This window comes from Mesoplodon densirostris, chromosome 13, assembly GCF_025265405.1.
Source record: "Mesoplodon densirostris isolate mMesDen1 chromosome 13, mMesDen1 primary haplotype, whole genome shotgun sequence".
In the NCBI taxonomy this organism is placed as follows: Eukaryota; Metazoa; Chordata; class Mammalia; order Artiodactyla; family Ziphiidae; genus Mesoplodon; species Mesoplodon densirostris.
In genome coordinates, this window is record NC_082673.1 from 74,824,126 (window position 1) to 74,848,339 (window position 24,214).

General features: G+C 40.2%; 1 protein-coding gene across 3 annotated transcripts in view; it reads left to right on the plus strand.

The window, feature by feature from the left end:
• The window catches only part of COL14A1 (collagen type XIV alpha 1 chain), a 238,638-nt gene extending 214,849 nt beyond the window's left edge, over window positions 1–23,789 (plus strand). For 2 of the 3 annotated variants that reach the window (XM_060115534.1, XM_060115535.1), the window contains exons 46-48: window positions 19,389–19,466; window positions 21,159–21,314; window positions 22,939–23,789. In XM_060115534.1, coding sequence (XP_059971517.1) covers window positions 19,389–19,466; window positions 21,159–21,314; window positions 22,939–23,018 — 314 coding nt within the window. In that variant the 3' untranslated portion in view covers window positions 23,019–23,789. Of the gene's footprint in view, window positions 1–19,388; window positions 19,467–21,158; window positions 21,315–22,121; window positions 22,687–22,938 lie in introns of those variants that run through there. The other variant, XM_060115536.1, reaches the window with a different exon arrangement.
• The last annotated feature ends 425 nt before the right edge of the window (window positions 23,790–24,214 follow it).

The following is a 24,214-nucleotide window of genomic DNA, read 5'->3' on the forward strand; positions in this document are numbered from 1 at the left end:
ATGGCTCATCTTCCTATAGCAGGAGACAGTATTTTATTTAATAGTTCCATGGGCCAATGTTTAATTTTTCCTACTAAAGTTTCTTTCAAATAGAGATCCTACTTAGCCTTTTCTTCTACCCTTTACAGGTCTTAGCAGTGTTGTGTAATACAATAATGGACTCTTTTGATTGAATTTCACCCTATTCTGTAATTGGCCAAGATCTCCCACTCCAGAAGCAGATCAGATCAAAGAGAGGTGGGAAAATGGGGTTACGTATCAGCCACAAAGAAAGTGATAGGAAAAGAGATAACCAATAAAAGTATTTTCTAGGACACAATCTTATGGAATGTAGATTGGGAGAAAAGCTAACTAGTACCTATCTGCTCTTGTGAGTCATATTGCTTTAATGAGATAGGTAGGATATACTCCTTTGATCAAATTTGAGATGTAAAATGCAGATTACCAAGATAATATCTCACATTTATTCTTGATCCATGCCAACAGGCCATGTGCATTTCTGCCTTTGCACTTTTGGACACTTTGTTCTTCCCCCTTTGGAAACATCCTTTCCTTTCCCTGCCTTACATGAATCTTACGCTTAGTTCAAGGCTCAGCTTAACCCCTGTCTCATGCATGACGTTTTTGTTGATTGTTGTAGACCAACAGATGTCTCCACCCCCTGAATACCTGATGCTCTGACCGTCTCTTCCACCCATTTTAGCAGTCATCACATGTTAATGAACAGCATGATGGCAGAAAGCAGGGCTCAGGTCTGAATTGCTTTGCAATAATAGGTCCTCATCAGATAATTGTTGCTTTGATTGCAACCCAGTTCTGATTTTCCTTTCTAAAGGGTTTTCCTGTGCCAGGGCACTAAATCAGCAGATGTAGAGAAGGACATAATTTCCTCGCAGTATACCAGCGATCTGGCAGCCAGGAAGGTGGCCACCTCTGTCAACAGGACACCCTCTAATGGGGTTGGTGATGGATCAACTGTGACTCAGGGAGCATAGGGCCAGCGCCTGAGTCACTCTCGGCGAGTCACAAGTTGTCTTTGTTCTTTTTGGAAGTCCTGTCCTCGTTCCTGCCAGACTGAGTCTTTCCTGCTCTGCAAGAACACTTGAATGCTTAGATCAGAGAAAAATCAGCCAAGGTTCCTCAAACAGTGGTCCAGACAGCCCTTGAAATATGAATTTCCATGATAGAATTTTCTGACATACATGTATGTATACATTCCGAAAGAGTATAGTAGATAAGCAAAATCCTGTATTTCACAAACACAGGTAGGATGACAGTAAGAGAAAGTGAGAAATGCCCTCTGAGCATGAGGGAAGGTGATTTTGGTTGATTACCAACTGGGAGGGTGTGCTTTGGGGTTTAAGGTAGGGGTTTATAGGCCAGCGCCCAGGGGACTTTTCATTCCCAGCAAAGTATTTCAATCCTGTTGCAACTGGGATTCATGGTTGCAAGGAGAACAATAATTTAAAAATATATATATTTATTGAAGTATAGTTGATTTACCATGCTGTGTTAGTTTCAGGTATACAGCAAAGTGATTCGTGTTTTGATATTAGCCTTGTGGTCCAAAACCCAGAAAAGATTGATACAGAAAAATGTCTGCCTTTCCACTAAATCAAAACGATAGAATTTTAAAACTGAAGAAACTGCAGCCATCTTTTCTCCTGACCCTCTCATTTTATATAAAAATGAAGCTTATAAAGTTATCAAGGCCCAAAGATGCTAGAAGTCAGCCAATGTCAGGACTGGAAATAAAAACCAGAGATCAGTTTGATTTTTTTTCTGTATAAAATATGATTATCGGGCTTCCTTGGTGGCTCAGTGGTTGGTTGAGAGTCCACCTGCCAATGCAGGGGACACGGGTTCGTTCGTGCCCCGGTCCGGGAAGATCCCACATGCCGCGGAGCGGCTGGGCCCATGAGCCATGGCCGCTGAGCCTGTGCATCCGGAGACTGTGCTCCGCAATGGGAGAGGCCACAACAGTGAGAGGCCCACATACCGCAAAAACAAACAAACAAAAAACAAACAAACAAACAAAAATATATGATTATCACTCTACTGTAGAATACAATTTTTAAAGGACACTTCATTATAATGAGTAAAAATAAGTACTATTACTAGGCGGTGTACTTAGACAAATAATAAGCTACAAAAGTAAGACTGAAAGACATATGGATGTTGAGACTCTGGCATAGCATTGAGGGGAACCTCACTTTCTGCTGAGTCTTCATTAAAAAAAAAATCATAACTCTATTGATTTGGCTAATTTTTCACCAGAAGTACTCCATCTGATTTCTCTATTCTAATTTTTCAAAAGTTTTTCAAACTTCTTAAAACATAATGAACAAGAAGAAATACATTTTACATCATGATGCTGTATGCCTGTGCATGTGTGTGCATTCAAACTTATATAACTGAGGCAAATAGAAATAATACTTTCCCTTACTATTGTTTCCTGTTTTCTTTTGTTAAAAGGCTGAGGGCATGGGGAATTCTGTTCAATACTCTGTAATAACCTATATGGGAAAAGAATCTGAAAAAGAAGGGATATATTATATGTATAACTAAGTCACTTTGCTTTGCACCTGATAATACAACATTGTATATCAACTATATTGCAATATAAAATTAAAAAAAAAAAAGGCTAAGGGGCACCTTTGGATTTTATGACCTCAGTTTGAAATACACTGTTCTAGTTCAAGATCTTTGATTAACGCCATTCTTATCTTTGAAATATCCAAAGAATATGCATTTTTAGAGAATAGAAATTGCAAATATTCCTTCCACATTAGCTCGGTGAAGTAGATGGCCATTCATGACTTTCCTTATTACCTAACAGAAGACTGTATTTTCACTCCATCCGATTGTCTTCCTCGCTTTCATTAACGCTTTGTCTCCTTTAACTTAAAGTATTTTTCATAAGATTGTGTGGAACAGTCTCTTAGCTGTCTTCTCCCATAGGTTGTAATAGAAAGAGAATCCTCAGAGTTTAATGATTCAAAGAGATCGTGCAGCTCACATTGTTCCTCCAAAACTTAAACTCCACCTGAGACTTGGCTGTTTATTGGCCCCCAGAATTGAAGGGGTTCCACTTGCATCACAGAAGCAAAATGTGATGCGCCTGCTTTCTCTTCTCACTTATACTACACTGTTAATTTATGTCAAAGAAAGGCGATTCCTCCATGGACTAGGCTACATTTTTGCTGCCTTTCCCCCATTAAACTCTGCACTATCTTCAGGTAAATGACACTAAAGCCTGGCTTCCAAAATTTAGAAAAATGGGTGGGATCAGCTCTGAGGTTCCTCTGTTGTTCCTCTGTTGTTCCCTGAACTGTGACAATTGAGTCCTAACTATTCTGACCTTAACTCACTCTCCAATTAGCCTTGTGTGATTCTAACTAGATCCTCTTGACAACTCAACTTCTAATTGGGATCTCTGCATGTCATTCCCAGATGACTAATCTGTTTATTTACTTATTCCATTTATTTAAATGTTCATTATCCACCCTGATATCTTGAACCATTTATGAACCCAGACAACAGTAGCTTAGTTGGTCTAGAGTCCACAAAATTCAGTTTACTTATTTATCGGAAAAGAACTGGGAAATTTTCCTGATTTCAGTCTTCATGCAACTCCTTCAGTTTCTATGATTCTCCAAAATATACTGGATCAGAGGAACCATCCAACTAAAGATTTTCATGTTTAGATTGTATATCCATAACAGCTGGAATTCATAGCTGGTTTATTTTCTATAATAAATCAACAAATATTTATGAAATTCAAGGTTTATGTAAGGCTCTTGGCTGGGCAGTGTGTGAGATAATACTATGATTTATGGCTTTTGCTTGTTATGTTAGGCGCCAAATGCATCTGGCAATATTGTGCTCGGTCCCATATATACAATCTCATTTGGATAAAATAGAAGACATGGTTTGGATAAGGAAAGAATATGATATATTACTGAATGTACAAGTAGGGAGACGGCAACTGCTAAGCAAGTTATGTGAAAGTACATGCTGTCAGAATTTAGAGGAAGACAGCACTGTGGCCTTTGATAAGAAATGGTGCTATCATTTATTAAGAAATTACTTAATAAACCAGCAGTTGCTTAGTACATTATTAATGCTCATAAAACTTTTATGAGATCTGGATTAGCCCCATCTTTAGGTGAAGAAACTGAGGCTCAGCCGGATGGTCAATTGTCACAAAGGCCACACAGCTGAACAGCAGGGGACCAGAATTCAAATCCAGATGGGTATGATTCCAGAATATCTGTGCTTGCTCACCTCTGCCCTGTTGTCACCTTTAAATTCATTGCTTGGCGGGGGTTCCACAGAGGAGGCCAGCACTGTGCAGGGTTTGGTGAGCCCTGTTTCATTATGGCTCCTAATATCCACAGTTCATAGCATGTGAACTGCTAGACTAACCAGAGTGTTTTAGTGGGTTATAGTTGTACTATTTGCAAGCTTCTTAATGCACTCTGTTCTGCTGTGTTTGGATAGCCTTGGGGCATCCGTGACCTGGCAGATGACCAGCTCTGAGAAGTCAGGTGACCTGTTTTGGGTACCTGTGAACATGATAAAGACACTTTTAAAAAAATTTATTATTTTTGGCTGCATTGGGTCTTCGTTGCTGCATGTGGGCTTTCTCTAGTTGCGGCGAGCAGGGGCTACTCTTCGTTGCGGTGCACAGGCTTCTCATTGCAGTGGCTTCTCTTGTTGCAGAACACGGGCTCTAGGTGCACAGACTTCAGTAGTTGTGGCACGTGGGCTCAGTAGTTATGGCTCATGGGCTTAGTTGTTCCACGGCATGTGGGATCTTCCCAGACCAGAGCTCAAACCTGTGTCCCCTGCATTGGCAGGTGGATTCTTAACCACTGGGACACGAGGGAAGTCCCTGATAAAAACATTTTTTATGGTTATATATTTTGGCACTTGACAATTCTTCTAGATTTTAGCATAGGCCCAGTAGGGCAGTAACCTATAGGGAAATTTGTCATGGATCTGGCAATTTGAGATGCATGTATAGAAGTTATACTTCTATTATAGTATCTCAGCCTGGGGGCAAATAGGGAGAAACCTGGAACAAAGTAATTTAATTTTGTTTCACTTCTGATATTTTAGAAGAGAAACCGTTTTCACCTTACTATGTGTGATGCTGCTTTAGCTGGAAACAGCATGATGGGATGGAAAGAATGCAGTTTGGGGCATCAATCACATATGGGTTAGGATCCTAACTTTGCCACATACTAGCTATGTAATCTTGGCTGCTTAATCTTTCTGAATTTTCATTCATTCATTTAACCAGCACTTACTGAGCATCTACTACATGTCAGGCTTGGTGCTGGGTGTTAACAGCATAGTGGTAAACAGGGGATACAGCTCTTGCCTTTTATGTACTTAGCATAGAGACAGATATTAAACAAAAAAAATACATGAATAGCTTAATTTCAGTTTTTATGTGTTATGAAAAAATGTAGATTGCTCTATGAACATGGAAGAGGGGACTCTGACTTACTCTGTTGAGTCAGTGCTGTTTTAAATGAGACCTGAAAGTTTAGGAGTTTGCCATATCAGTAAGAAAGAAAGTCAGAAGAGAGCATTCTAGGCAAAGACAGCAATAGCATGTGCAAAGGTCCTGAGGTGGGAAGGGACTTGAAACCTATAAAGCCATGATTCTCAGCCCTAGCAAACATATTGTCTCCTATTTATAACAAATAATTTGCAACATTTCTGTTACTGTTCTAAACTGAAACTTATAGATAATAAATATTACCTGCCTTCACACATAATTTTTAAAAAATAGTGTCCTACTGTGTAATATAAAGAAGTAAAAGGAGAGTAATTTATGGTCAAATACTTTATTCCAATATACAGATTTCCAGTACAACTACAATGGAAACATAATGAAGAACTCAAAATATACTTGTATTTAAGAATTATTAAAATGCAACAGCTCCAAATTCAGGATGATATAGTTGAGCTTTATCAGTTACTTATGTCTCTACATTTGTCTCTATTGTGTTCACAGTGAAGATCTATTAAGATAGCGAGTACATCATTGGCACTATGCAAATAAATGTAAATTACCTTCTCCTACTATTTCAGGCACATGTTTTTTGGTTAACACATCTCTTGATTTTTCATTATGTCTTTTTTCCTACTAGACGAGGTCATGTCTTTCCCTATGCCAGCACCTGAAAAAAGTTTACTGGAAATGACTGGAAGTTATCATTGCAAAGACTTTCCCTTTGCTGGATTTCATTGGTTTCTATAAATTTCATGAGCACTTTATGTCTACTCTGTGGGATCAGATCTTTTGGATGTAAGAGCTCTAGTCGCTCCAATATTATTACTGAGTATTAAAAAATATTAATATTGGAATGTCATTTTAATCAAGAGAAAATATCACGTTTGTCTAAAAGCTTGATGCTAGGGCAGTTTCTAAGCTCTGCTGGCTCTCAGGATTAATTTATTATTGTTCTTTGAGGATAAGATCCCTGAGTGACTTTTGAAGTTGGAAGATGTCTCTCCTTGAGCTTTCCCTGCCACCGAAGACCAAATTTCTAATGACTGAATGTAAAGAAAGACAATATTTAAAGATCAGTTTTTATCAGTCGGGTTCTGTGGTTAACTTGAAAAAGATGGTCTTTGTTTCAGAAAATGAGAAAAGGAGGATGGGAGAAGGATAAGATGAACCACAACTGAACTCCCCTAAGCAAACACAGATAGAAAAGGAATCGGCCATCTTCTGGTTGCCGTTAAGTCAGTGACACCACCTTTCAGAGACAGAGAAGTGGCTGTCAGGGCAGCAGATGACACACTAAAGCTAACACTGAGTCCCTTATGCTCGTGCCACAGTTTACTGTGAATCCACAGGGCTGAGAAGTCTAGAGAAAAAGCTAGGTCCCCACTGGATTCAAAGCTGGGAGAGAGAAGTAGGGTTCTTATGTTCAACTCCTGTGGCTGAAAAGAGCTGTTGGCATAGACGATACATTTGGCAGAAAACTTTGGTCACAAATTCAGAAATGAAGCATAGTAGTTATGAGCCAGGAATGCCTCAATGGTAAGCATCTGTGAAACTTCTTAATGTCCCTTGTATCCTGGTTTATTCCTGGAAAAATTCTCTTTATGGGACAGATCAACTTGATGAAAGATAGAGGGCCAGTAGAGCTCTCATAATAAGTTACTGGTTGATGCTTAAATATTTACAAGTCTTCCCTTGTATTATGGTTGATACTCAGCTGCATGAGACATCGTCTTTTCATTGCTGATAAAAATTATGGTTGATACTCAGCTGCATGAGACATCGTCTTTTCATTGTTGATAAAAATCTGCTGAAATACATGTTTGTCTTCTTCCTCTCTTACTTTCCTATCCCCTCCCTCTCATAACCTGAGAGATGAATTCCAGAGAAATAAAGAGTTTTCTCTTTTTACACCCATTAATTATTTGGTAAAGTCCAATTTGAATGGCCTTTGGAACAAGACCTTTCTCTGAAGGTTTGATGGATTGTGTTTTCCTAATGTATAATGACCTTAAGGCATTGACAATGAATGCTCTTTCTCTCTTTATCTCTTTGTACCATCTTTTATTTTGTAGATTTTTTTTCCTGTTACAGAGTGACCCTTTGCACTTACCATGACTGCAGAAAGAAGCCCTATGTATTGATCTATTACTATGAACAAATTACTCTAAAACTTAGAAGCTTAAAACACTAAACATATATAATCATGGATTATATGGGTCTGGGATTCAGGAGTAGTTTAGCTGGGTGCTTCTGGCTCAGGGTCTCTCATGAGGTTGCAGTTAAGATGTCAGTCAGGGCTACAGTTATCTGGAGGCTCAAATGGGGCTGGCAGATCTACTTCCAGGATGGCTGGCTCACTCACTATCAAGAATGATTAGCAGGGTCTCAGGCCCTCCCTGACTACTCTGCTTATATTTGCATGAGAAGGATGAGTCTCTCCATAGGGATGCTTGGATGTTCTCGCAGCATGGCAGCTGCTTTCCTCAGAGCCAGTAATCCCTGCAAGGGAGCAGGGATGAGTCCACAGTACCTTTTGTAACTAGTCCCAGAAGTCACAGCTTTGCTTTCATCATATTCTCTTTATTAAGAAGGAGTCACTAAGCCCTGCCCATGCTCAAGTAGAGGGGGACTAAGCTGTACATTTGAAGGGAGGAGCATAGAATTTGTGAATATGTATTTAATCACATTGTTCTAAATTAAACCAAGGTTTTCTGCCCTTGCCATGTAACCAGGGTGATGCTTTCATCTGTTAGAACGATTTCCACGCAGTCTGACTTCTAGCACACTTGTGAAGGGTTGGCTCATGCTGTGTCTGCCTGTTTTTGCCATTTAAATGGGTGTCTTTCTCTCCCGCCTCCTTTAAATTATTCAAGTGCCAGATGTAGCTTTTTAGAGGGAAATATAAGATGTAGATTTAAGCACCTTGAAAGAGTAGTACCTATTGGAAAAGGCTTTTTGTAGACTAACACTTTTCGTGTCCCTATTTCTGGAATTCATTGTAATCAGGATAAAATCATTTGCCAGTCAAACACAAATAATTATTTTAAAAAGTCATTGACAAATTAAAATTATCATTAAATTGTGTCTCCACTCTTCATACTACTGTAATATGACTATTACAATAACAAAAAACTGTAACTGTTGTTTTGTTTTCTTTTTGCCATGAAAACTGATATAGTTGTTTCTGTAGCTTAAAATTTTTTTGAAATCCTTAACTGGAATGTCTGTGTAGTAGGTTGTAGCAGATTCTTTGCATTGGATTTCAGTCCTTGTCTTAGTAATGGGTAATATGATGGAAATACTGCCCAATGTTAATGCCATCTCAGGAAGATATCTTTGTGTAGTCCCAGGTTATGTTTTCCAGTCAGCTTCACTTCAAGTCTGTATCCTTTGCTCTAGCCAAACTGAACTCCTCAGGGCTCTCAGTACGAGTCAGCTTTTGCTGCATAACAAACCACAAAAATCTCAGTAACATGCAACAATAGATGTTATTTCTCACCACATGTCTGTGGGAGGCAAGGGCAGCTCTGCTCTGCTGGGGCCCTGGCTGGGGGGAGCAGTGGCTCCCTAGAGTATGTTCTCCTTATGGCATTGGCAGAAATAAACAGGGCAACCCACCCACCAGTCATATTTCAAACCTCTATTCACATCATTGCCCACTGATATCCCATTGGTTGAAGCAAGTCACACGGCCAAGTCAAAATCCAAGGGATAGGGAAATGCATGAGCCTGTTGCAAGAGAACAGATGCATAATTCTATTGCAGAATAGTGAAGAATTCAGACCACTATTTTGGTTTACCACATCTTCATACATGCCTTTTCCTTTCCATACTCAGTGCTGATTCCTGTTGTGCCCTGTTCTTATAGCCTTTCATGGATTTTCACATGCTATTCTGACTCCCCAGAACTCTCTTTCTTCCTCTGGCTCATTCAGACTCAAATTTTGAAACTCATCTCAAGAGTCAGCTCTGCCAGACCACTCATCCCTCACTGTGGTTCATTTGTTTGGCCAGTGTGTTTGTTGTTGCTACACTACATTATTCCAACTGGATGAACAGGTGGAAGATCTGAGTAACATCTCTCTCGTTTGTACTCCCTGGTCCCCAAACACATGCCTCCACCATAGCAGTTTCCCATTATATTGTAATTGTTGGTGTGCTTCTCCGTCTTCCCACTGGACTGTGAGTTCCTTGAATGGGACTGTGCCTTTCATCTCTGCATCCTCCACAAAGGAGCCTGAACACATATTTGACAAATGAATGGATGGCTGATCCCTACCTCATTACTGTGTAAAACATGTCATTTAGCACCAAGGTAGAATATACTTTCTTGAATTGTCCTTTATTGGTTTCACCTCTGTTAATCCTGTTTCACCAATGAGACTACATGCTCCCCACAAACCAAATTTAATGTCTGTTTTCCTTTTATTCCTCGTAATACCTGTTATCTGATAGTTATTTCATGACTCATAAGTGATTTATGGTGTTAATTACCACTTGGCTAGCTTTTTGGCTGCCATTTCTCATTCAACCCTAGAGCCATGATAAAAGCAGAAGCCCATGTGGTTTAGTTCATCAATCTAAAGACATCCTGTTAATAGCCAAAGACTGCCAAGTTGACAATGTCAGCATTTTCTTCAAACCATCATCATATAATTTTAGCCAGAAAAGCAGGGTGAAATTTTTAAATAGTAGTTTTGGTTATACTGGGTATATTTTATATGCATTTCCTAAATGCATAGAAAAAGCATTGGATTTTTCAGTGCCCAAATTTAAGTGTGTCTAATTTAGATGTCTGTGGTAAAAAGGTCAAAGGATCTTCTGCCTATATTGCCTCTGTGTGTGTGTGTGCGCGCGCGCATGTGCACACACAAATAATCTGGAAATAGAGAAAGAGACTCCCTTTACTTTATTTTTTACCATTTTCTTCCAGTTTTATTGAGATATAATTAACATACACTGTATAAGCTTAAGGCATATAGCATAATGATTTGGCTTACGCACGCCATGAAATGGTTACCATAGTAAGTTTAGTGAACATCCATTATCTTGTATATATACAAAATTAAAGAAATTGGAAAAAAATGTTTTTTTCTTGTGAAAATATTTTTCTCTTAGGATTTACTCTCTTGACAATTTGCATATATAATGCACAGCAGTATTAATTATTTTTATCATGGCATACTTTCCATCCCTAGTACTTATTTATCTTATAAGTGGAAGTTTGTACATTTTGACATCCTTCATCCAATTCTCTTTTCCACACTCCCTATCTTTTAAATGTAGAAATGTACTTTGTCATTTTCTAAATTTCTGGCCTTGAACATAAACAAGTGAAATGGAAGTATACCATGTACTAGTTTATAGGATAAAACTAAAGCTGTTTATATTAGCCATGATAAACCATTTTCAGTGAATTTTTTGACATGGCTTTTAAAGCAATAAATACATTATAATAAATAAGTATACCAAATGCATTTTTGTAGGTGGGTGAAAACATACATAGAGAAGATATATTCATTAACCCTTTCCATTTTCATTGGTTCTAGATTTAACTTTGACATTAAATTATTATGTGAATATAGCAATGTAATTTGGCTTTTCTGGACTTTTTACTAGCTTGGAAAAACATGATGAGGATCCTAGATATAGGATGTATTTATCTTAATAGTGATTCTTCATGCTTATTATGAAGGGCTGTTGGCCGAAACACATTTTGTTTTAAACTCCATAGTCCCTGGCCTTGTCCCGATGCCCTGACAAAACTCCCTGCTTTTCCGAGAGTGGAGAGCATCACATCACTTTTCAGCTCTGTAAAGAATAAAGACCAGACCAAGCTTTAATTTAAATATCTATTTAAATACCATCAAATGGCTGAATATTCATGCTGAACCTACAACACTCATTTTTTAAGCTATAGCAACTGGCTCATTTTCCTGCTAACTTTGTATCATTTATCATTTTCCCAACAGTCAATGCTGGAAATGATTTGGCATTTGAGGAAGAGCAATCAAAACTTTGGAGCTGAAAGTGATAGATTGGCGTTTGGTCTGACATTCTTATTATGTACCTATGAGGTCATAATATCAATGGCAAAACCATATGGACAAAACACCAGGATTCCTGGTGCCCTATTTAATCCCTGTTCTCTTTTGCTCCACCCCTGCAGCTGTGAACTGTCAACCTGCAAACAACGAGATAGGGTTAGTGTGTGAGGATGAGTTGGGTACCTCATCATCTTCTCTCCTCTCTCCTCCCTTCTCCCTCCTTCACTGCCTCCTCCCTCTGTGCTTCCCCCTGCCCTCCACTGCCCAAATGTAAGTGGGTCTAATTTAGAGGTCTGTGGTCAAAAGACCTGAGGACTTCCTGCCTATATTGTCATGTCTCTGAGTGATAGAAAACATTGAAGTGCAAACTATCCTGTTGTCTTGCTCTTGATCTGGTTAGTGGGTTCCTTTGGCTACTGAGTAGCACTACTTAATGATTCAGTGCGTTTTCCTCAACTTTTCAAGTGCGACTGGCACAGTGTTTGTTGGTGGGGTTGAGCTCTGTGGGATTCTGGTCCACCTCAGCCAGTTGTATTGCTTTGTAGCATCCAGCAGAGGCAGACCCAGGTTTTGTGGGTCCTGAAGCTTAAACAGTTTGAGTTCCTCTTTAAGAAAAATAGTATGACTTACTACAAAAAAAAAAAAAGGGTAGGTAGAAAGTATTGAAGGAGTTCTATGCACGTAAGGGCCCATATTCAATTTCAGTCTGATACACAAAATTTGTCCTGATGTGACCTAGACCACTCCCCAGCCAGCAGCTGCCAAAGCTATTCCAACCATTTCTAGCTCCCCAGGCACTCCCTGTTCTCTCTCATCAGCAAGCCTTTGCATGTGCATTTCCATCCATCCCTTCTTTCCTTGGCTAATGCCTGCTCTTCAAGACTTAAGTCGAATGGTCAGCTCTATTGGAAAACATTCTGAGATTCCCCACAGATGCCTCAATTTGATGCCCTCATATTTTGTTGTTGCAATTCTCATACCGCATTATAGCTACTCCTTTGTTTTCTCTACTGCATGGTAACCTGTGACAGGCAGGAAAGAAGCTTTTGACTCTGAATTCTCAGTATCTGCTATTAGGACTGGACTGGGAGTTTGCTTTCGGTTTGCTCCTCTCCCTCCTTTAGCTGTGCATCACTGTGTTTCCAGCCTTCTTTGCCCTCTGCTCCTGAGCAGGTTCAGCCAATGGGGGGCACTGTGGAGGATTAGAGGGTAAGAGGAGGAGAGAAGTCAGACTATTTCTCCTCCTAGCCCCACCCCTGCCTCCTCTGCCACTCCAGCTGTGGCTACAGCCCCTGTGTGGCTCCTGCTTCCACTGGAGACTCTCTCACTCTCATTCTAGATCCTACCAGAAGGCTCCAGGCACACCATTTCCTCTCTTTGTCCCTGCACACCTAGGGGTGATAGTTGCTTCCTGCTGTTGCTAATGTTATGGGTTGCCTCATCATTTCTATTTGGTTTCTCAGTACTTCTGTCACCCATGTAACCAAATCCCTGTATTAAATTCCCTCTGCCTGAAAGATCTAGAGTGGTTTACCTTTCCCTGGCTGAGCCCTGAATTATAGAGGCATACTAGATGGCTAGTTGTTTTATGAAAAAGGCAATAGGGAGAGGGACCCTTAGAAATGGTTTGCAAAGATTCTTTACATTTAAAACCAATATGTATTTTCCAGTCTTGGCCACTATAGCACAAAATGTGGAGCTCCACATGCTGGTACTAATCCTATGGGCCAAGCATGTAAAAATAGCAGAGCCTGGAAAAGGACATAAAATACTTGCTGGATTGAGTCCAATTAATCTGCCACCTTGTAGCTAGGTACTTAATCCAGTACCTTGTACCTAGCAGGCATTCAAGCATATACTGAATGAAAAACAGACTATACTTGGAATTTATCACCAGCCATTTCCGAGGCAACAGACAATATAATAACATAGCTGAAGCCTTGTCTCACATTTTCTGTGGCTTCTTGGTAGAATTACAATGAAAACATGACCCAGGTCTTGCATTTCTGCCTGGGCATAAATTCTGAGAGTTGCTCAGAATGTCTGGAATAAAGAGGGAATGTCTCTGCTCCATGGAGTAGCATGAGACTCCAGCCTGAGTGCTTGGTGTGGTCATGGGACCATAGAAATGGGTAAAATCTTCCCACTCAGAGGCCAACAGGCCAAGGAAAATAGGAACCTGATAACCAAAGGCCAGAGCCTGGGCAAGTCATCAGTGTGAGCAGGATAAATCCTATTAAAATCAACCCCAAGTATTGCTCAGAGCAGAGGGCAAGTGTGTAAACCAAGGGAAGTAAGTTGAGGAAATATGATAACCACAAGACTGATTTCTGAGTGTGGGACCAGAGAAAATGTGCAGATTGATTGGACAGGCAGTTCAGGAAGCCATGACTACAGCAAACAAGACAAACTCAGCCTCTAGGTCCAGCTTGGGATGGAGAGGCTGGGAGTGTTTTGGTTAAGTGTATAGGCCTCAGAATCAACCTGCCTATGTTGAAATCTTGGCTCTGTTACTTACTAGCTAAGGACAAATGACTTAACCTTTCTGAATCACAGGCCTCTTTTAAGGTTAAGAGTAGTGCCTGCCATCTTGGTTCTTGTGAAGACTAAGTGAGTTTATACATGTAAAGCATCTAGCATTCAAAACCTGGTGAGGCCATTTATAGGAATAGCTGACACACCAACTGGTCACATTCTTGGTTTGTCAAAATCTGCAATCAGACCTTGTATTTCATTCATTCATCATATTTCTTGAGTGACTAATATGTGCCTGGTACTAGGAATATAATGATGAACTAGAACAAACATGTCTCTGCCTTAGTAGATCTGTAAAAGAAAATAGTGGAGGGTCAGTGTTAGATTAGTAGTAAGGGAGAATCAGGTAGCCCTGTTGTGGTTTCTAATGAGACTTTTAAAAAAGAAAGAATATGACAAATATACCACTCTACTGAGGGATGTTGATAATGGCGGAGGCCATGCAAGTGTAGGGGGTGGGGATATTCGGGAACTCTCTCTACTTTCTATTCAGTATTGTTGTGATCATAAGACTGCTCTAAAAAAGTAAAGTCTATTTTAAAAGTTTCAAAAAAGAAAGAAAGAAGAGAGTAAGATCTTAAAATTTTAATGAGCGTAAGATCTAATAGAGTAGATCATAAAAATTCTCGTTAAAAAAGAAAAAAGAATGAACAAATTAATAGAAAAGATTTTATTCTATTCTAAATATTTTTGGTAACTCCACAGAAAACTAAGGATATTTTAATCTTAGCTAAATCATATTTTTAGTAAGTTAGATCTTCATTTATATCAGCTATGCTCAATTTTTTTAAAAAAATTATTTATTTATTTTTGGCTGCGTTGGGTCTTCATTGTTGCACGCAGGCTTTCTCTAGTTGCAGTGAGCAGGGGCTACTCTTCATTGTGGTGCACAGGCTTCTCATTGCAGTGGCTTCTCTTGTTGTGAACACAAGTTCTGGGCACACGGGCTTCAGTAGTTGTAGCGTGTGGGCTCAGTAGTTGTGGCTCGCAGGCTTTAGAGCGCAGGCTCAGTAGTTGTGGAGCACAGGCTTAGTTGCTCCGCAGCATGTGGGATCTTCCTGGACCAGGGCTCAAACCCATGTCCCCTGCATTGGCAGGTGTACTCTCAACCACTGCACCACCAGGGAAGTCCCTATGCTCATTTTTTTTAAAATGACAGAAACTTAAATTTAATTGGAGTCCATGATACTCATCTCTAAATGATGCTAGTACTTAATATTGCCACATAAGGAACTTGTCAGAAAAAAACAGTTTTCACAAAAGCCAGGCATGTGAAAGTAAAAGCAGAGTTCCAGCCTAAGAAATTTCTTTTTTGATCCTTCAAAGGTCATGCTTGCCTTTTAACAGTCAGCTGCATTTTGGTGTAGACAGTCAGTCATTCAGTTAGCCTTCCAGTATTTACTGGACACCTACTATGTGTGAGATTGTGCTTGGATCTGACACTAGAGTAATAAATAAGGCATGGTCCCTGCAGTCATCAGGCTCATGGTGCCAGGCGAAATGAACATGAGAACAAGCAATGCAATGGGATAAGAGTCAAAGGAGGCACAGGTAATACGGAAGCAAATCATTCATTCATTCATTCATTTGTTCATTCAGTAAATATTTGTGGGTTAGGTACTATGTGGAAGGCACCATAGAAATGTGGGGGATGTAGCCATGATAGAGATAGATAATCCTTGAATTTGTTGTGCTTCTGCCTGTTGTGGTTGTAAAGAAGCTTTGAGTTGAGTCTTTAAGAATGAGGAGTATTTATAGAGACAACCAAGGTGGAAAGGGTATTTCAGGAGGGAATATCCTGTGAACTCAGGAGTTCTCATGTCTTGTGGAAAGGATGATGGTACTTAGCTCTGGTGACCCCATCTCAGCACCAAATGGCCCCACCTTGGACCCTCACAAAAGAGATGTATGAGGGAGCCCTTATTATGGGCGATGACTGCATTTTGTCTGTAATGAATGACTATGCCCAGACTTTATTGTCATTTCATGGACAGTCACAGGCTGACATTTTAGAACATTTGATTTCCTTCCTTTTAATTACAGCCTACAAGGCTTATCAAAAGTATATCCAGTTCTATTCTTAGAGATCTGAGGTCTCTAAGCTTAGCCTTCAATTTCAGTCCTCATCTTAGGTACTTAAATAGTGGTTGTTTGTTTTTTTTTTACTCAATTTATGTATGTATGTATGTATATATGTATTTATTTTTGGCTGCTTTGGGTCTTCGTTTTCACGCGGGCTTTCTCTAGTTGGGGCGAGCGGGGGCTACTCTTTGTTGCGGTGCGCAGGCTTCTCATTGTGGTGGCTCCTCTTGTTGCAGAGCACGGGCTCTAGGCTCGCAGGCTTCAGTAGTTGTGGCACACGGGCTCAGTAGTTGTGGCTCACAGGCTCTGGAGCACAGGCTCAGTAGTTGTGGCGCACGGGCTTAGTTGCTCTGTGGCATATGGGATCTTCCCAGACCAGGGCTCAAACCCATGTCCCCTGCATTGGCAGGCAGATTCTCAACCACTGGGCCACCAGGGAAGTCCCTTAAATGGTGTTTTTTAACATGTTTTCTTCATTCCAAAAGAAAGATTTATCGGTTGTCATGGACCTGAGTATTCCTCCAGTCTGAGAAACATAAGTGAAGACATAGACAAATATTGATATATTGGCCTACATGTAGTTGGAACATTTCATAACTTCAAGGATAAGGAAATCTAAAATTCTCTGTTAATATATAACTACATCCTTAAAGGCTTTCTTTTTTTTTCTTTTTTTCTTTTAAGGCATCTTGAGGGGCTGGAATATTCTTTTGAGGACCTTCCTCTCTTACTTTGACGTGTATTGCAGATAATAACAAATGCCACTTGCTTTTCTCTACATAAGTAGAAAATTAAAACAACCAGATGTTCTATTCCCCAGTCTTCCCCACCTTTTGCTTTCTTTGTGAATAAGCAAAGGATAGGTCAGGAAACTCTTATCAGGGGCTTATTCCCAAGGATACTGTCCTGGATGTCATCTTCAGCCTATGTCTTCCACTTGTGGAGAATCCCCGAGAAGCCATGTCCTTACCATTGATCCTTAGGTACTGTAAGGTCATGGGAGACCTCTGAGTCACTGTGCATTTAATCATGCAGACTGCTGTTAGTCATCAGTGTATTTTCTTGTGTTCTAATTCTTTAAAAATCAGTGGTTCCCTGTGGGGAAAGCAACTGCAACTCCCACAGAAGAAGAGGCTATTTCTGCTAAATTTCCAGATGCACGTTAGGGCACAATTGTTTGCAAGTGAGGGAGCATCTACCTCCTATTAAAAACAGTACTCACAGGACTTCTCTGGTGGCACAGTAGTTAAGAATCTGCCTGCCAATGCAGGGGACACAGGTTTGAGCCCTGGTTCGGGAAGATCCCACATGTTGCAGAGCAACTAAGCCCGTGCGCCACAACTACTGAGCCCACGTGCCACAACTACTGAAGCCTGCACGCCTAGAGCCCGTGCTCCGCAACAAGAGAAGCCACTACAATGAGAATCCCACGCACCACAATGAAGCGTAGCCTCCGCTCGCTGCAACTAGAGAAAGCCCACACGCAGCAACGAAGACCCAACACAGCCAAAAATAAAACAAATAAATAAAAAGCAAAAAAAGAAAAGTACCCACTCCAATTATTACCCGGTTAGCTAAACTAGTAGCTATTTGTGTAACGCCCAGTAGACGTACTCATGGTGATTTTCTGTCTGAACAACTTGATTTAGCAATTGAGCATTAGATGTTGGCTTGTCTGAGTAAGTTATGTGATTTTTAAACTCAGATATGATTGTAGTTTTACTTTTGAGAAATAACTCTCTTCCTGTCAGTTCCTAGGAGAAGAGTGAGTCTCAGAACAAGAGGTCAGAGGCTCGGTGGTCAGTACTCTGCCCTCTTCCTGCAGTACTGGTCTTTTGTGAGCTCGGAAAACACCACCAAGGCCACATGCAATAGGCATGGATGTTAGGAAAGCATTGAGGTGTATGGAGCAGCCCTGAGGACCGCTAACAAGGAAGAAGGGCTTTTTGAAAGGTGACGGGTATACCTTGATCCAAGAGGTGGTCAACAAGGAACACAGCAGACATCAAAACTTCAAACGAAAGGACAATCAGTATATGTGCAGTGTAGAAAAAAACTGCTATTCCCAGAGCAAATACTACATCAATACCTTTCTTTCTGGAACTTACAAACCAAGATGTTAAAAGTGATTATTTTCTAGGACTGGAGTCCTTGCTTTTTGTATCTTCTAATTTGCCTACAGTGAATATGTATTGCACTTAGAATGGAAAAAAAAAGTTATTTGTAAGTTTAAACACTTTAGATCACTTGCATGCCTGCTGCCTATCAAATTATTTTCCTTTATTTATGTTCCCTCCTAGGCTTTGCCAGTTCACACATAATTTCTTTGTAATTGCGAAGAGATGTAGTTCTGCATTCTATTATTTCAAAGTATTGTTGTACATGGAAAACAGATACTAGAGACTTTCTGTGATGAAAGCCAGGGTAACCCAGACCCAAGTCTGATTCTTCTCTCTGTCTGATGAATCGGGCCTCAATATAGCATGCTGTCACCTGTTCAGCAGTCTTGTGATACAACCCATTTGGAAGATGAGGTGTCAGAGCATGAATTTCTCTGTTTTTCTGCCTGTAAAAATGTATAGTTTGTTAACAACACCATAAATTATTTGGAATAAGAAGTTTGTTCAGTGGAAAAGAAACATGAATAGGTTTAGATTTTTATGGGGCTGAATCAGCCAAATCAAACACAGGCTGTCCTGAAGCTTCCAAGTTTTTAATGGAAACTCACGCTCTTTAGAAATTTGCTGCCTAATTATAATTCATGCCTTTTGCAGATACATTACAGGGTGGACCAAAAGGAAAATGTTAGATATGTCCACTTGTGATTTCTATTGTGTTACTCGTGGAGTGCCAACTGCATACGTCCAATGGCCTGGTGCGTGCAAAGTCACAGGCCAGATCCCTGCAGGCTGAGCCACTTCAGTGGGAGGGAGGCCGATAAACTTGCAGTATTACAAATACAGAGGACAAGCTCAGATACAGAGCCAGCCTTCTGTATGTGGTTGTGCAGAAGTCACCAGTGTCAGGATTCAATTTAAAAGTCCCATGATAACCATAACCCTAAATCAACCCTCATGATTGTCTTCATCAGTGATGTCCTTTCGAAACCCAGAAAAACAGAACCACCCAGATTTCCTTTTAAGGAGAACTTTCTTTTCTTTTCTTTCTTTCTTTTTTCTTCTTTTTTTGAATAGGTTTAACTGGTGTGAAGGGAGATAAAGGAAATCCAGGCATTGGAACCCAAGGTCCAAGAGGCCCCCCTGGGCCAGCAGGTAACTCTTCCTACCTAATAGGAAACTGCAAGATGGAAATCCTAAATCTTTATATTCACTTGACATTGCAGGTGAGGCAAATGGCCATATTACATCCTTGTGTCCAACTGGAATGGCTATATTTCTCGTTCCTTTCATTGGAAGGCCAGTTTGTTGGTAACGAACCTCCCAATACACAAGCCCCCAAGGATACAGCATATTCTGGGATCTTATTGGTTGCATGAGTTAGGCTGGGCTAGGCTATGCTGTCGTAACAAATCAATCCCCAATGCTTAGTGGATTGATACTTACGCAAAGTTTGATGTGGGTAGGGTAACTTTCCCCCCATTTTGGAACAAAAGGCCTTGAGGAGAAAGATAAAGGAGGCATATCAACTTCTTGAATGCAGGATGAAAGATGTCATTTCCAGTCATATTTCACTGGCTGAAACTAGCCATATAGGCCCAGCCGACCTGTAAGGGAGTCTCAAAATCTAGGGGAACGCATGGATATTTGATGAACACTCAGTTTCTGCCACCATGGTCACCTTACTGAATGAGTTTTGTGTAGTTTACTATGTGCTTTTAGAATGGCTTCCAGATGATCATACTCTGTTATTAAAGTTATAAGTTTACAATCCTACTGTATATTTACAATCCCCGTCTTAGCCATATTGAATCAAATGACTTACCGATTTTTCTTTCCAACCTAATGATGATTTTGGAAAATACCTTTTGTAGGAGAGATTCCTAATGCAATGGATTCACTTTGAGTATAAATACTCCTGTTATTAGAGATTGTATGAGGAACTGATCTAGCTCGTGCCTTACACAGAATGAGTGGTTGGTGAATGTTAATTGAACGAAACTGAATGCATCTGAGAGTCACAACGCTTTTCAAATGTAAGGTGGTACGTGTTCCTAATTTTCATTTTGGTTCTAGTTGAAGAGTTTCATTTCTAGTTGAAAAAGGCCTTCTAAACACTGTTGGAATCCAGGCCTAAAGCAAAACAAAACAAACGCATAAACCAGAAAAATTCCAGACTGACGTACTTCTTAAATTCACAAAAATTTTAATCCCCCTCTCACTTTCACTCAGTGTAAGTTCTCAATTGATTCAAGCTAGCCTAAAGAAATTTTGGATTCGTATATTGGGTCCAATTTCAGAATTCTCATTTTTCTCCTCCAGTATAATTTCTTTCAAATTTAGACTAATTTATTCCAATTATCTGGGGCCATAAACCAGGATAAGTTATAAGGTTGAGATCAAGTTTGTTCATGTGTGTGTGCACATGTATGTGTGTGTGTGTGTGTGTGTGTGTGTGTGTGTGTGCATGGCCATACATTGAATTCATAAGGAACCTGCATTGGGAAACAGAAGCTCCAAAAATAAAACAAGATTGACAGTGGTATGCTCCTTTCCTTTTCATAACCAGGAGGTGATTAAAAAAAAAAAAAGACTACATCTTGCTTTCTGGTTTCCTGAGCTGATTGAAAGCATTGACCTCCAGGAGAACATGTGATTGAAGTATGATCCTCTGTCCAGGAAATCCAGTTCAGGAATAGAATTCAATGAGTAGAGAGAGGCAGATCACCCTAGTTGTTAAGATGTGTAATATGGCTTCTTGTAAGAGTTAGTTTACTTCTTGGTAGTCTGAAAACTCACCCTGTGATGATAAAAGACCAACTGTTTTCATTGGTGGGTACTTCGTAGGACCTTCCGGGGAAAGTCGACCAGGAAGCCCTGGACCCCCTGGCTCTCCTGGACCAAGGGGTCCACCAGGTCACTTGGGGGTGCCTGGACCACAAGGTCCTTCTGGCCAGCCTGGATACTGCGACCCCTCTTCATGTTCTGCCTACAGCGTAGGAGGTAAGTGTCAGCCCTTGTGGGCTTTGAGCAATGTCTTACTATGCTTAGTATCATAATGGTGAGGGTGTTATAAAAGCAGACCTATTATGGGCAGGAAGCAGAGCTTGAATTGCTCACTACCTTTTAAATTATCCAGAGGCATCTTCTGTAAAGTACAAATTAATATAGAGGTTACCCCTGAAGAGGACATTTAAAATAATACCACATCTAAGTCTTCCTTGCTTCCAAACGGCGATCCACACAGATTTGGCCTCTGACCTCATATCTGATCATTGAGGGACATGTTTGAACATTCTTTGGGGCCTCTCATTCTGTGTTATTTCTATGGTGTGGCCATGAAGTCCTCTAATGTTTTTCTCTTGTTTTGGGGAAACCTCAAACTTAGAACTTTCCCCGTAATTAGGAGAGCCCTGGAGATACTGTTGGGTGACATCCTGCCCACTGCATGCATTTGAGGTCACCAAGGATTATTTTAAGAAACAAAAGTGGCCATGCTGTCCTTGCCTCTTACTAACTACTAGACTGAGATTCTGAAAAGATTATGCTTCCTGAAAACATCTGTGGTCTGCATGCTGGAGGGTTGTGTAATGGGACATTTTCTAACATAGTCACACTTGGAAGCATCAAGAGAGAGGTTCAAAGACTGCTTTGGGGCAATGAGCTTATTAGCCAATGAATTTAAAGTTTCTGCTTTAGAAGAAATTTAACCTTATTTGCCAGAGGGACTGGTCAAAGTTTTGCTGATGTGTTTTTCTCTGTTCATCTCTTCCCTCCCCGTTCTCTCAAATATCCCTGTCCCTTATTAAGAGCTGATCCCTTACAATGATTACCAGCACTGATATGGAACTCCTCCACTGATTACATTGGCCTGGGCAATTGGCTGCAGATACAGAACTGTCCTGTTGACCACCACCCATCTCCTGCCCCTAACAATGGGCACTCTGTTTCCCTGCCTCACCTGCTTCCCCACCCGCCCACTGTCACATTTCTTGCCCTCCCTGCTCCAAACACATGCAATGATAAGACTGGAACTTAACCAAATCACATGTGTCAGTTGTTATAGAAACTGCTCCATATCAGCCTGAGCATAGGTATAAGATTATCTACCAAAAATTATCCCAAGCTTCCCTAGGTGAAGGCCCAGGAATAGTTACTTAAATGTGTCTTCTCCTCTTTCCTGTACCCACACAAATTGCTGGGCATCTTTCTCCCTGACCACGCTACTATCCATTCTTCCTCTGATCACCACCCCTCCCTACTGCACCCTGGTGTTGGACTTCTAACACGAGATTGATTTTTAAATTTTATTTTTCTTTCATCATTCTGCTGATATTTCAGGGTTTCTTTTGTAAATAAAACATGTAATATTTAAGCAGTTGGCTGTGATTCTAGTTTCCTAACAATTTCTGCAGTATATCTGTACCTTCCCTTCTTTCACTAACCATCTGAAACCTCCTGGGAAAGGTGCAAGCAGTGTGGTGGGTAAAGGTAGCTACTACTTTCTACCCAAGCAGGATATCTCTGTACTTTAGAGACCATGTCTCTATGGACCCATATAAGGGGAGGATATCAATTTATGGTTCCTGGGTTCTATCAAGTCCCCACCCCCGCTCTTCCTCTCTAGTTCCCCATCCTGATCAGCCAGAATTCACCCCTGTCCAAGATGAGCTGGAAGCCATGGAGCTGTGGGGCTCTGGGATCTGATAGTCTCAGGAGAACTTGGAGGACCAACCGCAAAAGCTCCTAAGGCAACTTAATCAAGAAGAATGTCATTATGTGGTTTGTATGCTACCTTTGGGGGGGCTCATTTCACCAGCCTACATCTCCTCCTTGGATATTGTTAATAATATTGTTTTATTAACAAAAAGTATGTTTTAAAAAATTCCCCTTAATCCATGACACCATAGGATTGATTTCTCTTTGTTGTTTTAACGGCATGCTCAAAGAAAAATTGGCCAAGAAGTTTGAACTCTGGAATCTTTTCTGTGTTAGATGACCTCAAGTCCTAAAATGCAACAAGACAGATATGACTGTCTTTGAGGAAAATGAGGTCCCAGCAGAGCAGAAATTCAAAGGGACTCGAAGATTATGCTGTCTATCCTTATCCCCTCTAGGAATGACCTTGCTGAAAAGAAAGAAGGGACATGATTGGAGAAACTACCTCTTGCTAAATTGATCTGTCCAACTCTGAGATCACTTGGTAACTAGCTCCACTGGTATCCAAGAATATGTGTTAGAATATAACCTTTCTGAATTTGGTGATTGTAAAAATAGATTTAGTTTTTTCAGTGGCTTTTGACACGTAAAATAATGACTTTCCACTGATTGTGATGGGAAAAGATCCAATTTTGATGAACAATTTATCCAACAGTATGTTCCAGAGCTTGCCCTCCTTAACCACATGGATTACCTTTGTACATGCAGATATATTTTTGCAAACCTATTCCCATTCTTTTTTTAAAGCAAATAAAAATTTTAAACAATGTATGTGGATTGTTTTTATTTTATTCCATTTCTATATGTCACCTTAAACTTTTGTGGTCTTGGCTTAGGTTTAACCAGAAAAATGACAGCTGCCTACCTTTTGACACTCATTCAAACATTCATTCATTCATTCATTCTGAGTGTGGTAGGACACTTAACAGAAAAAGGCAGTTGACTTGAGTCTAACAGACTGACAGAATTCTATTATTCATTTACAACCTACCAGACAGCAATGACTGTGAAAATGTAAGACTGATGCTAAATAAATGTTTGCCTAAAGAACTTATCTTTTGGTTTTAAGAAAAGCCTGAAAAACTCTAGAAGACAAAGAAGAAATGAGGTTGAATCTAATAGATTTTAACTTCTAAACTATAATTTTTCTTTTGCTCATAAAGGAAAACACTAGGTGTTTGAAA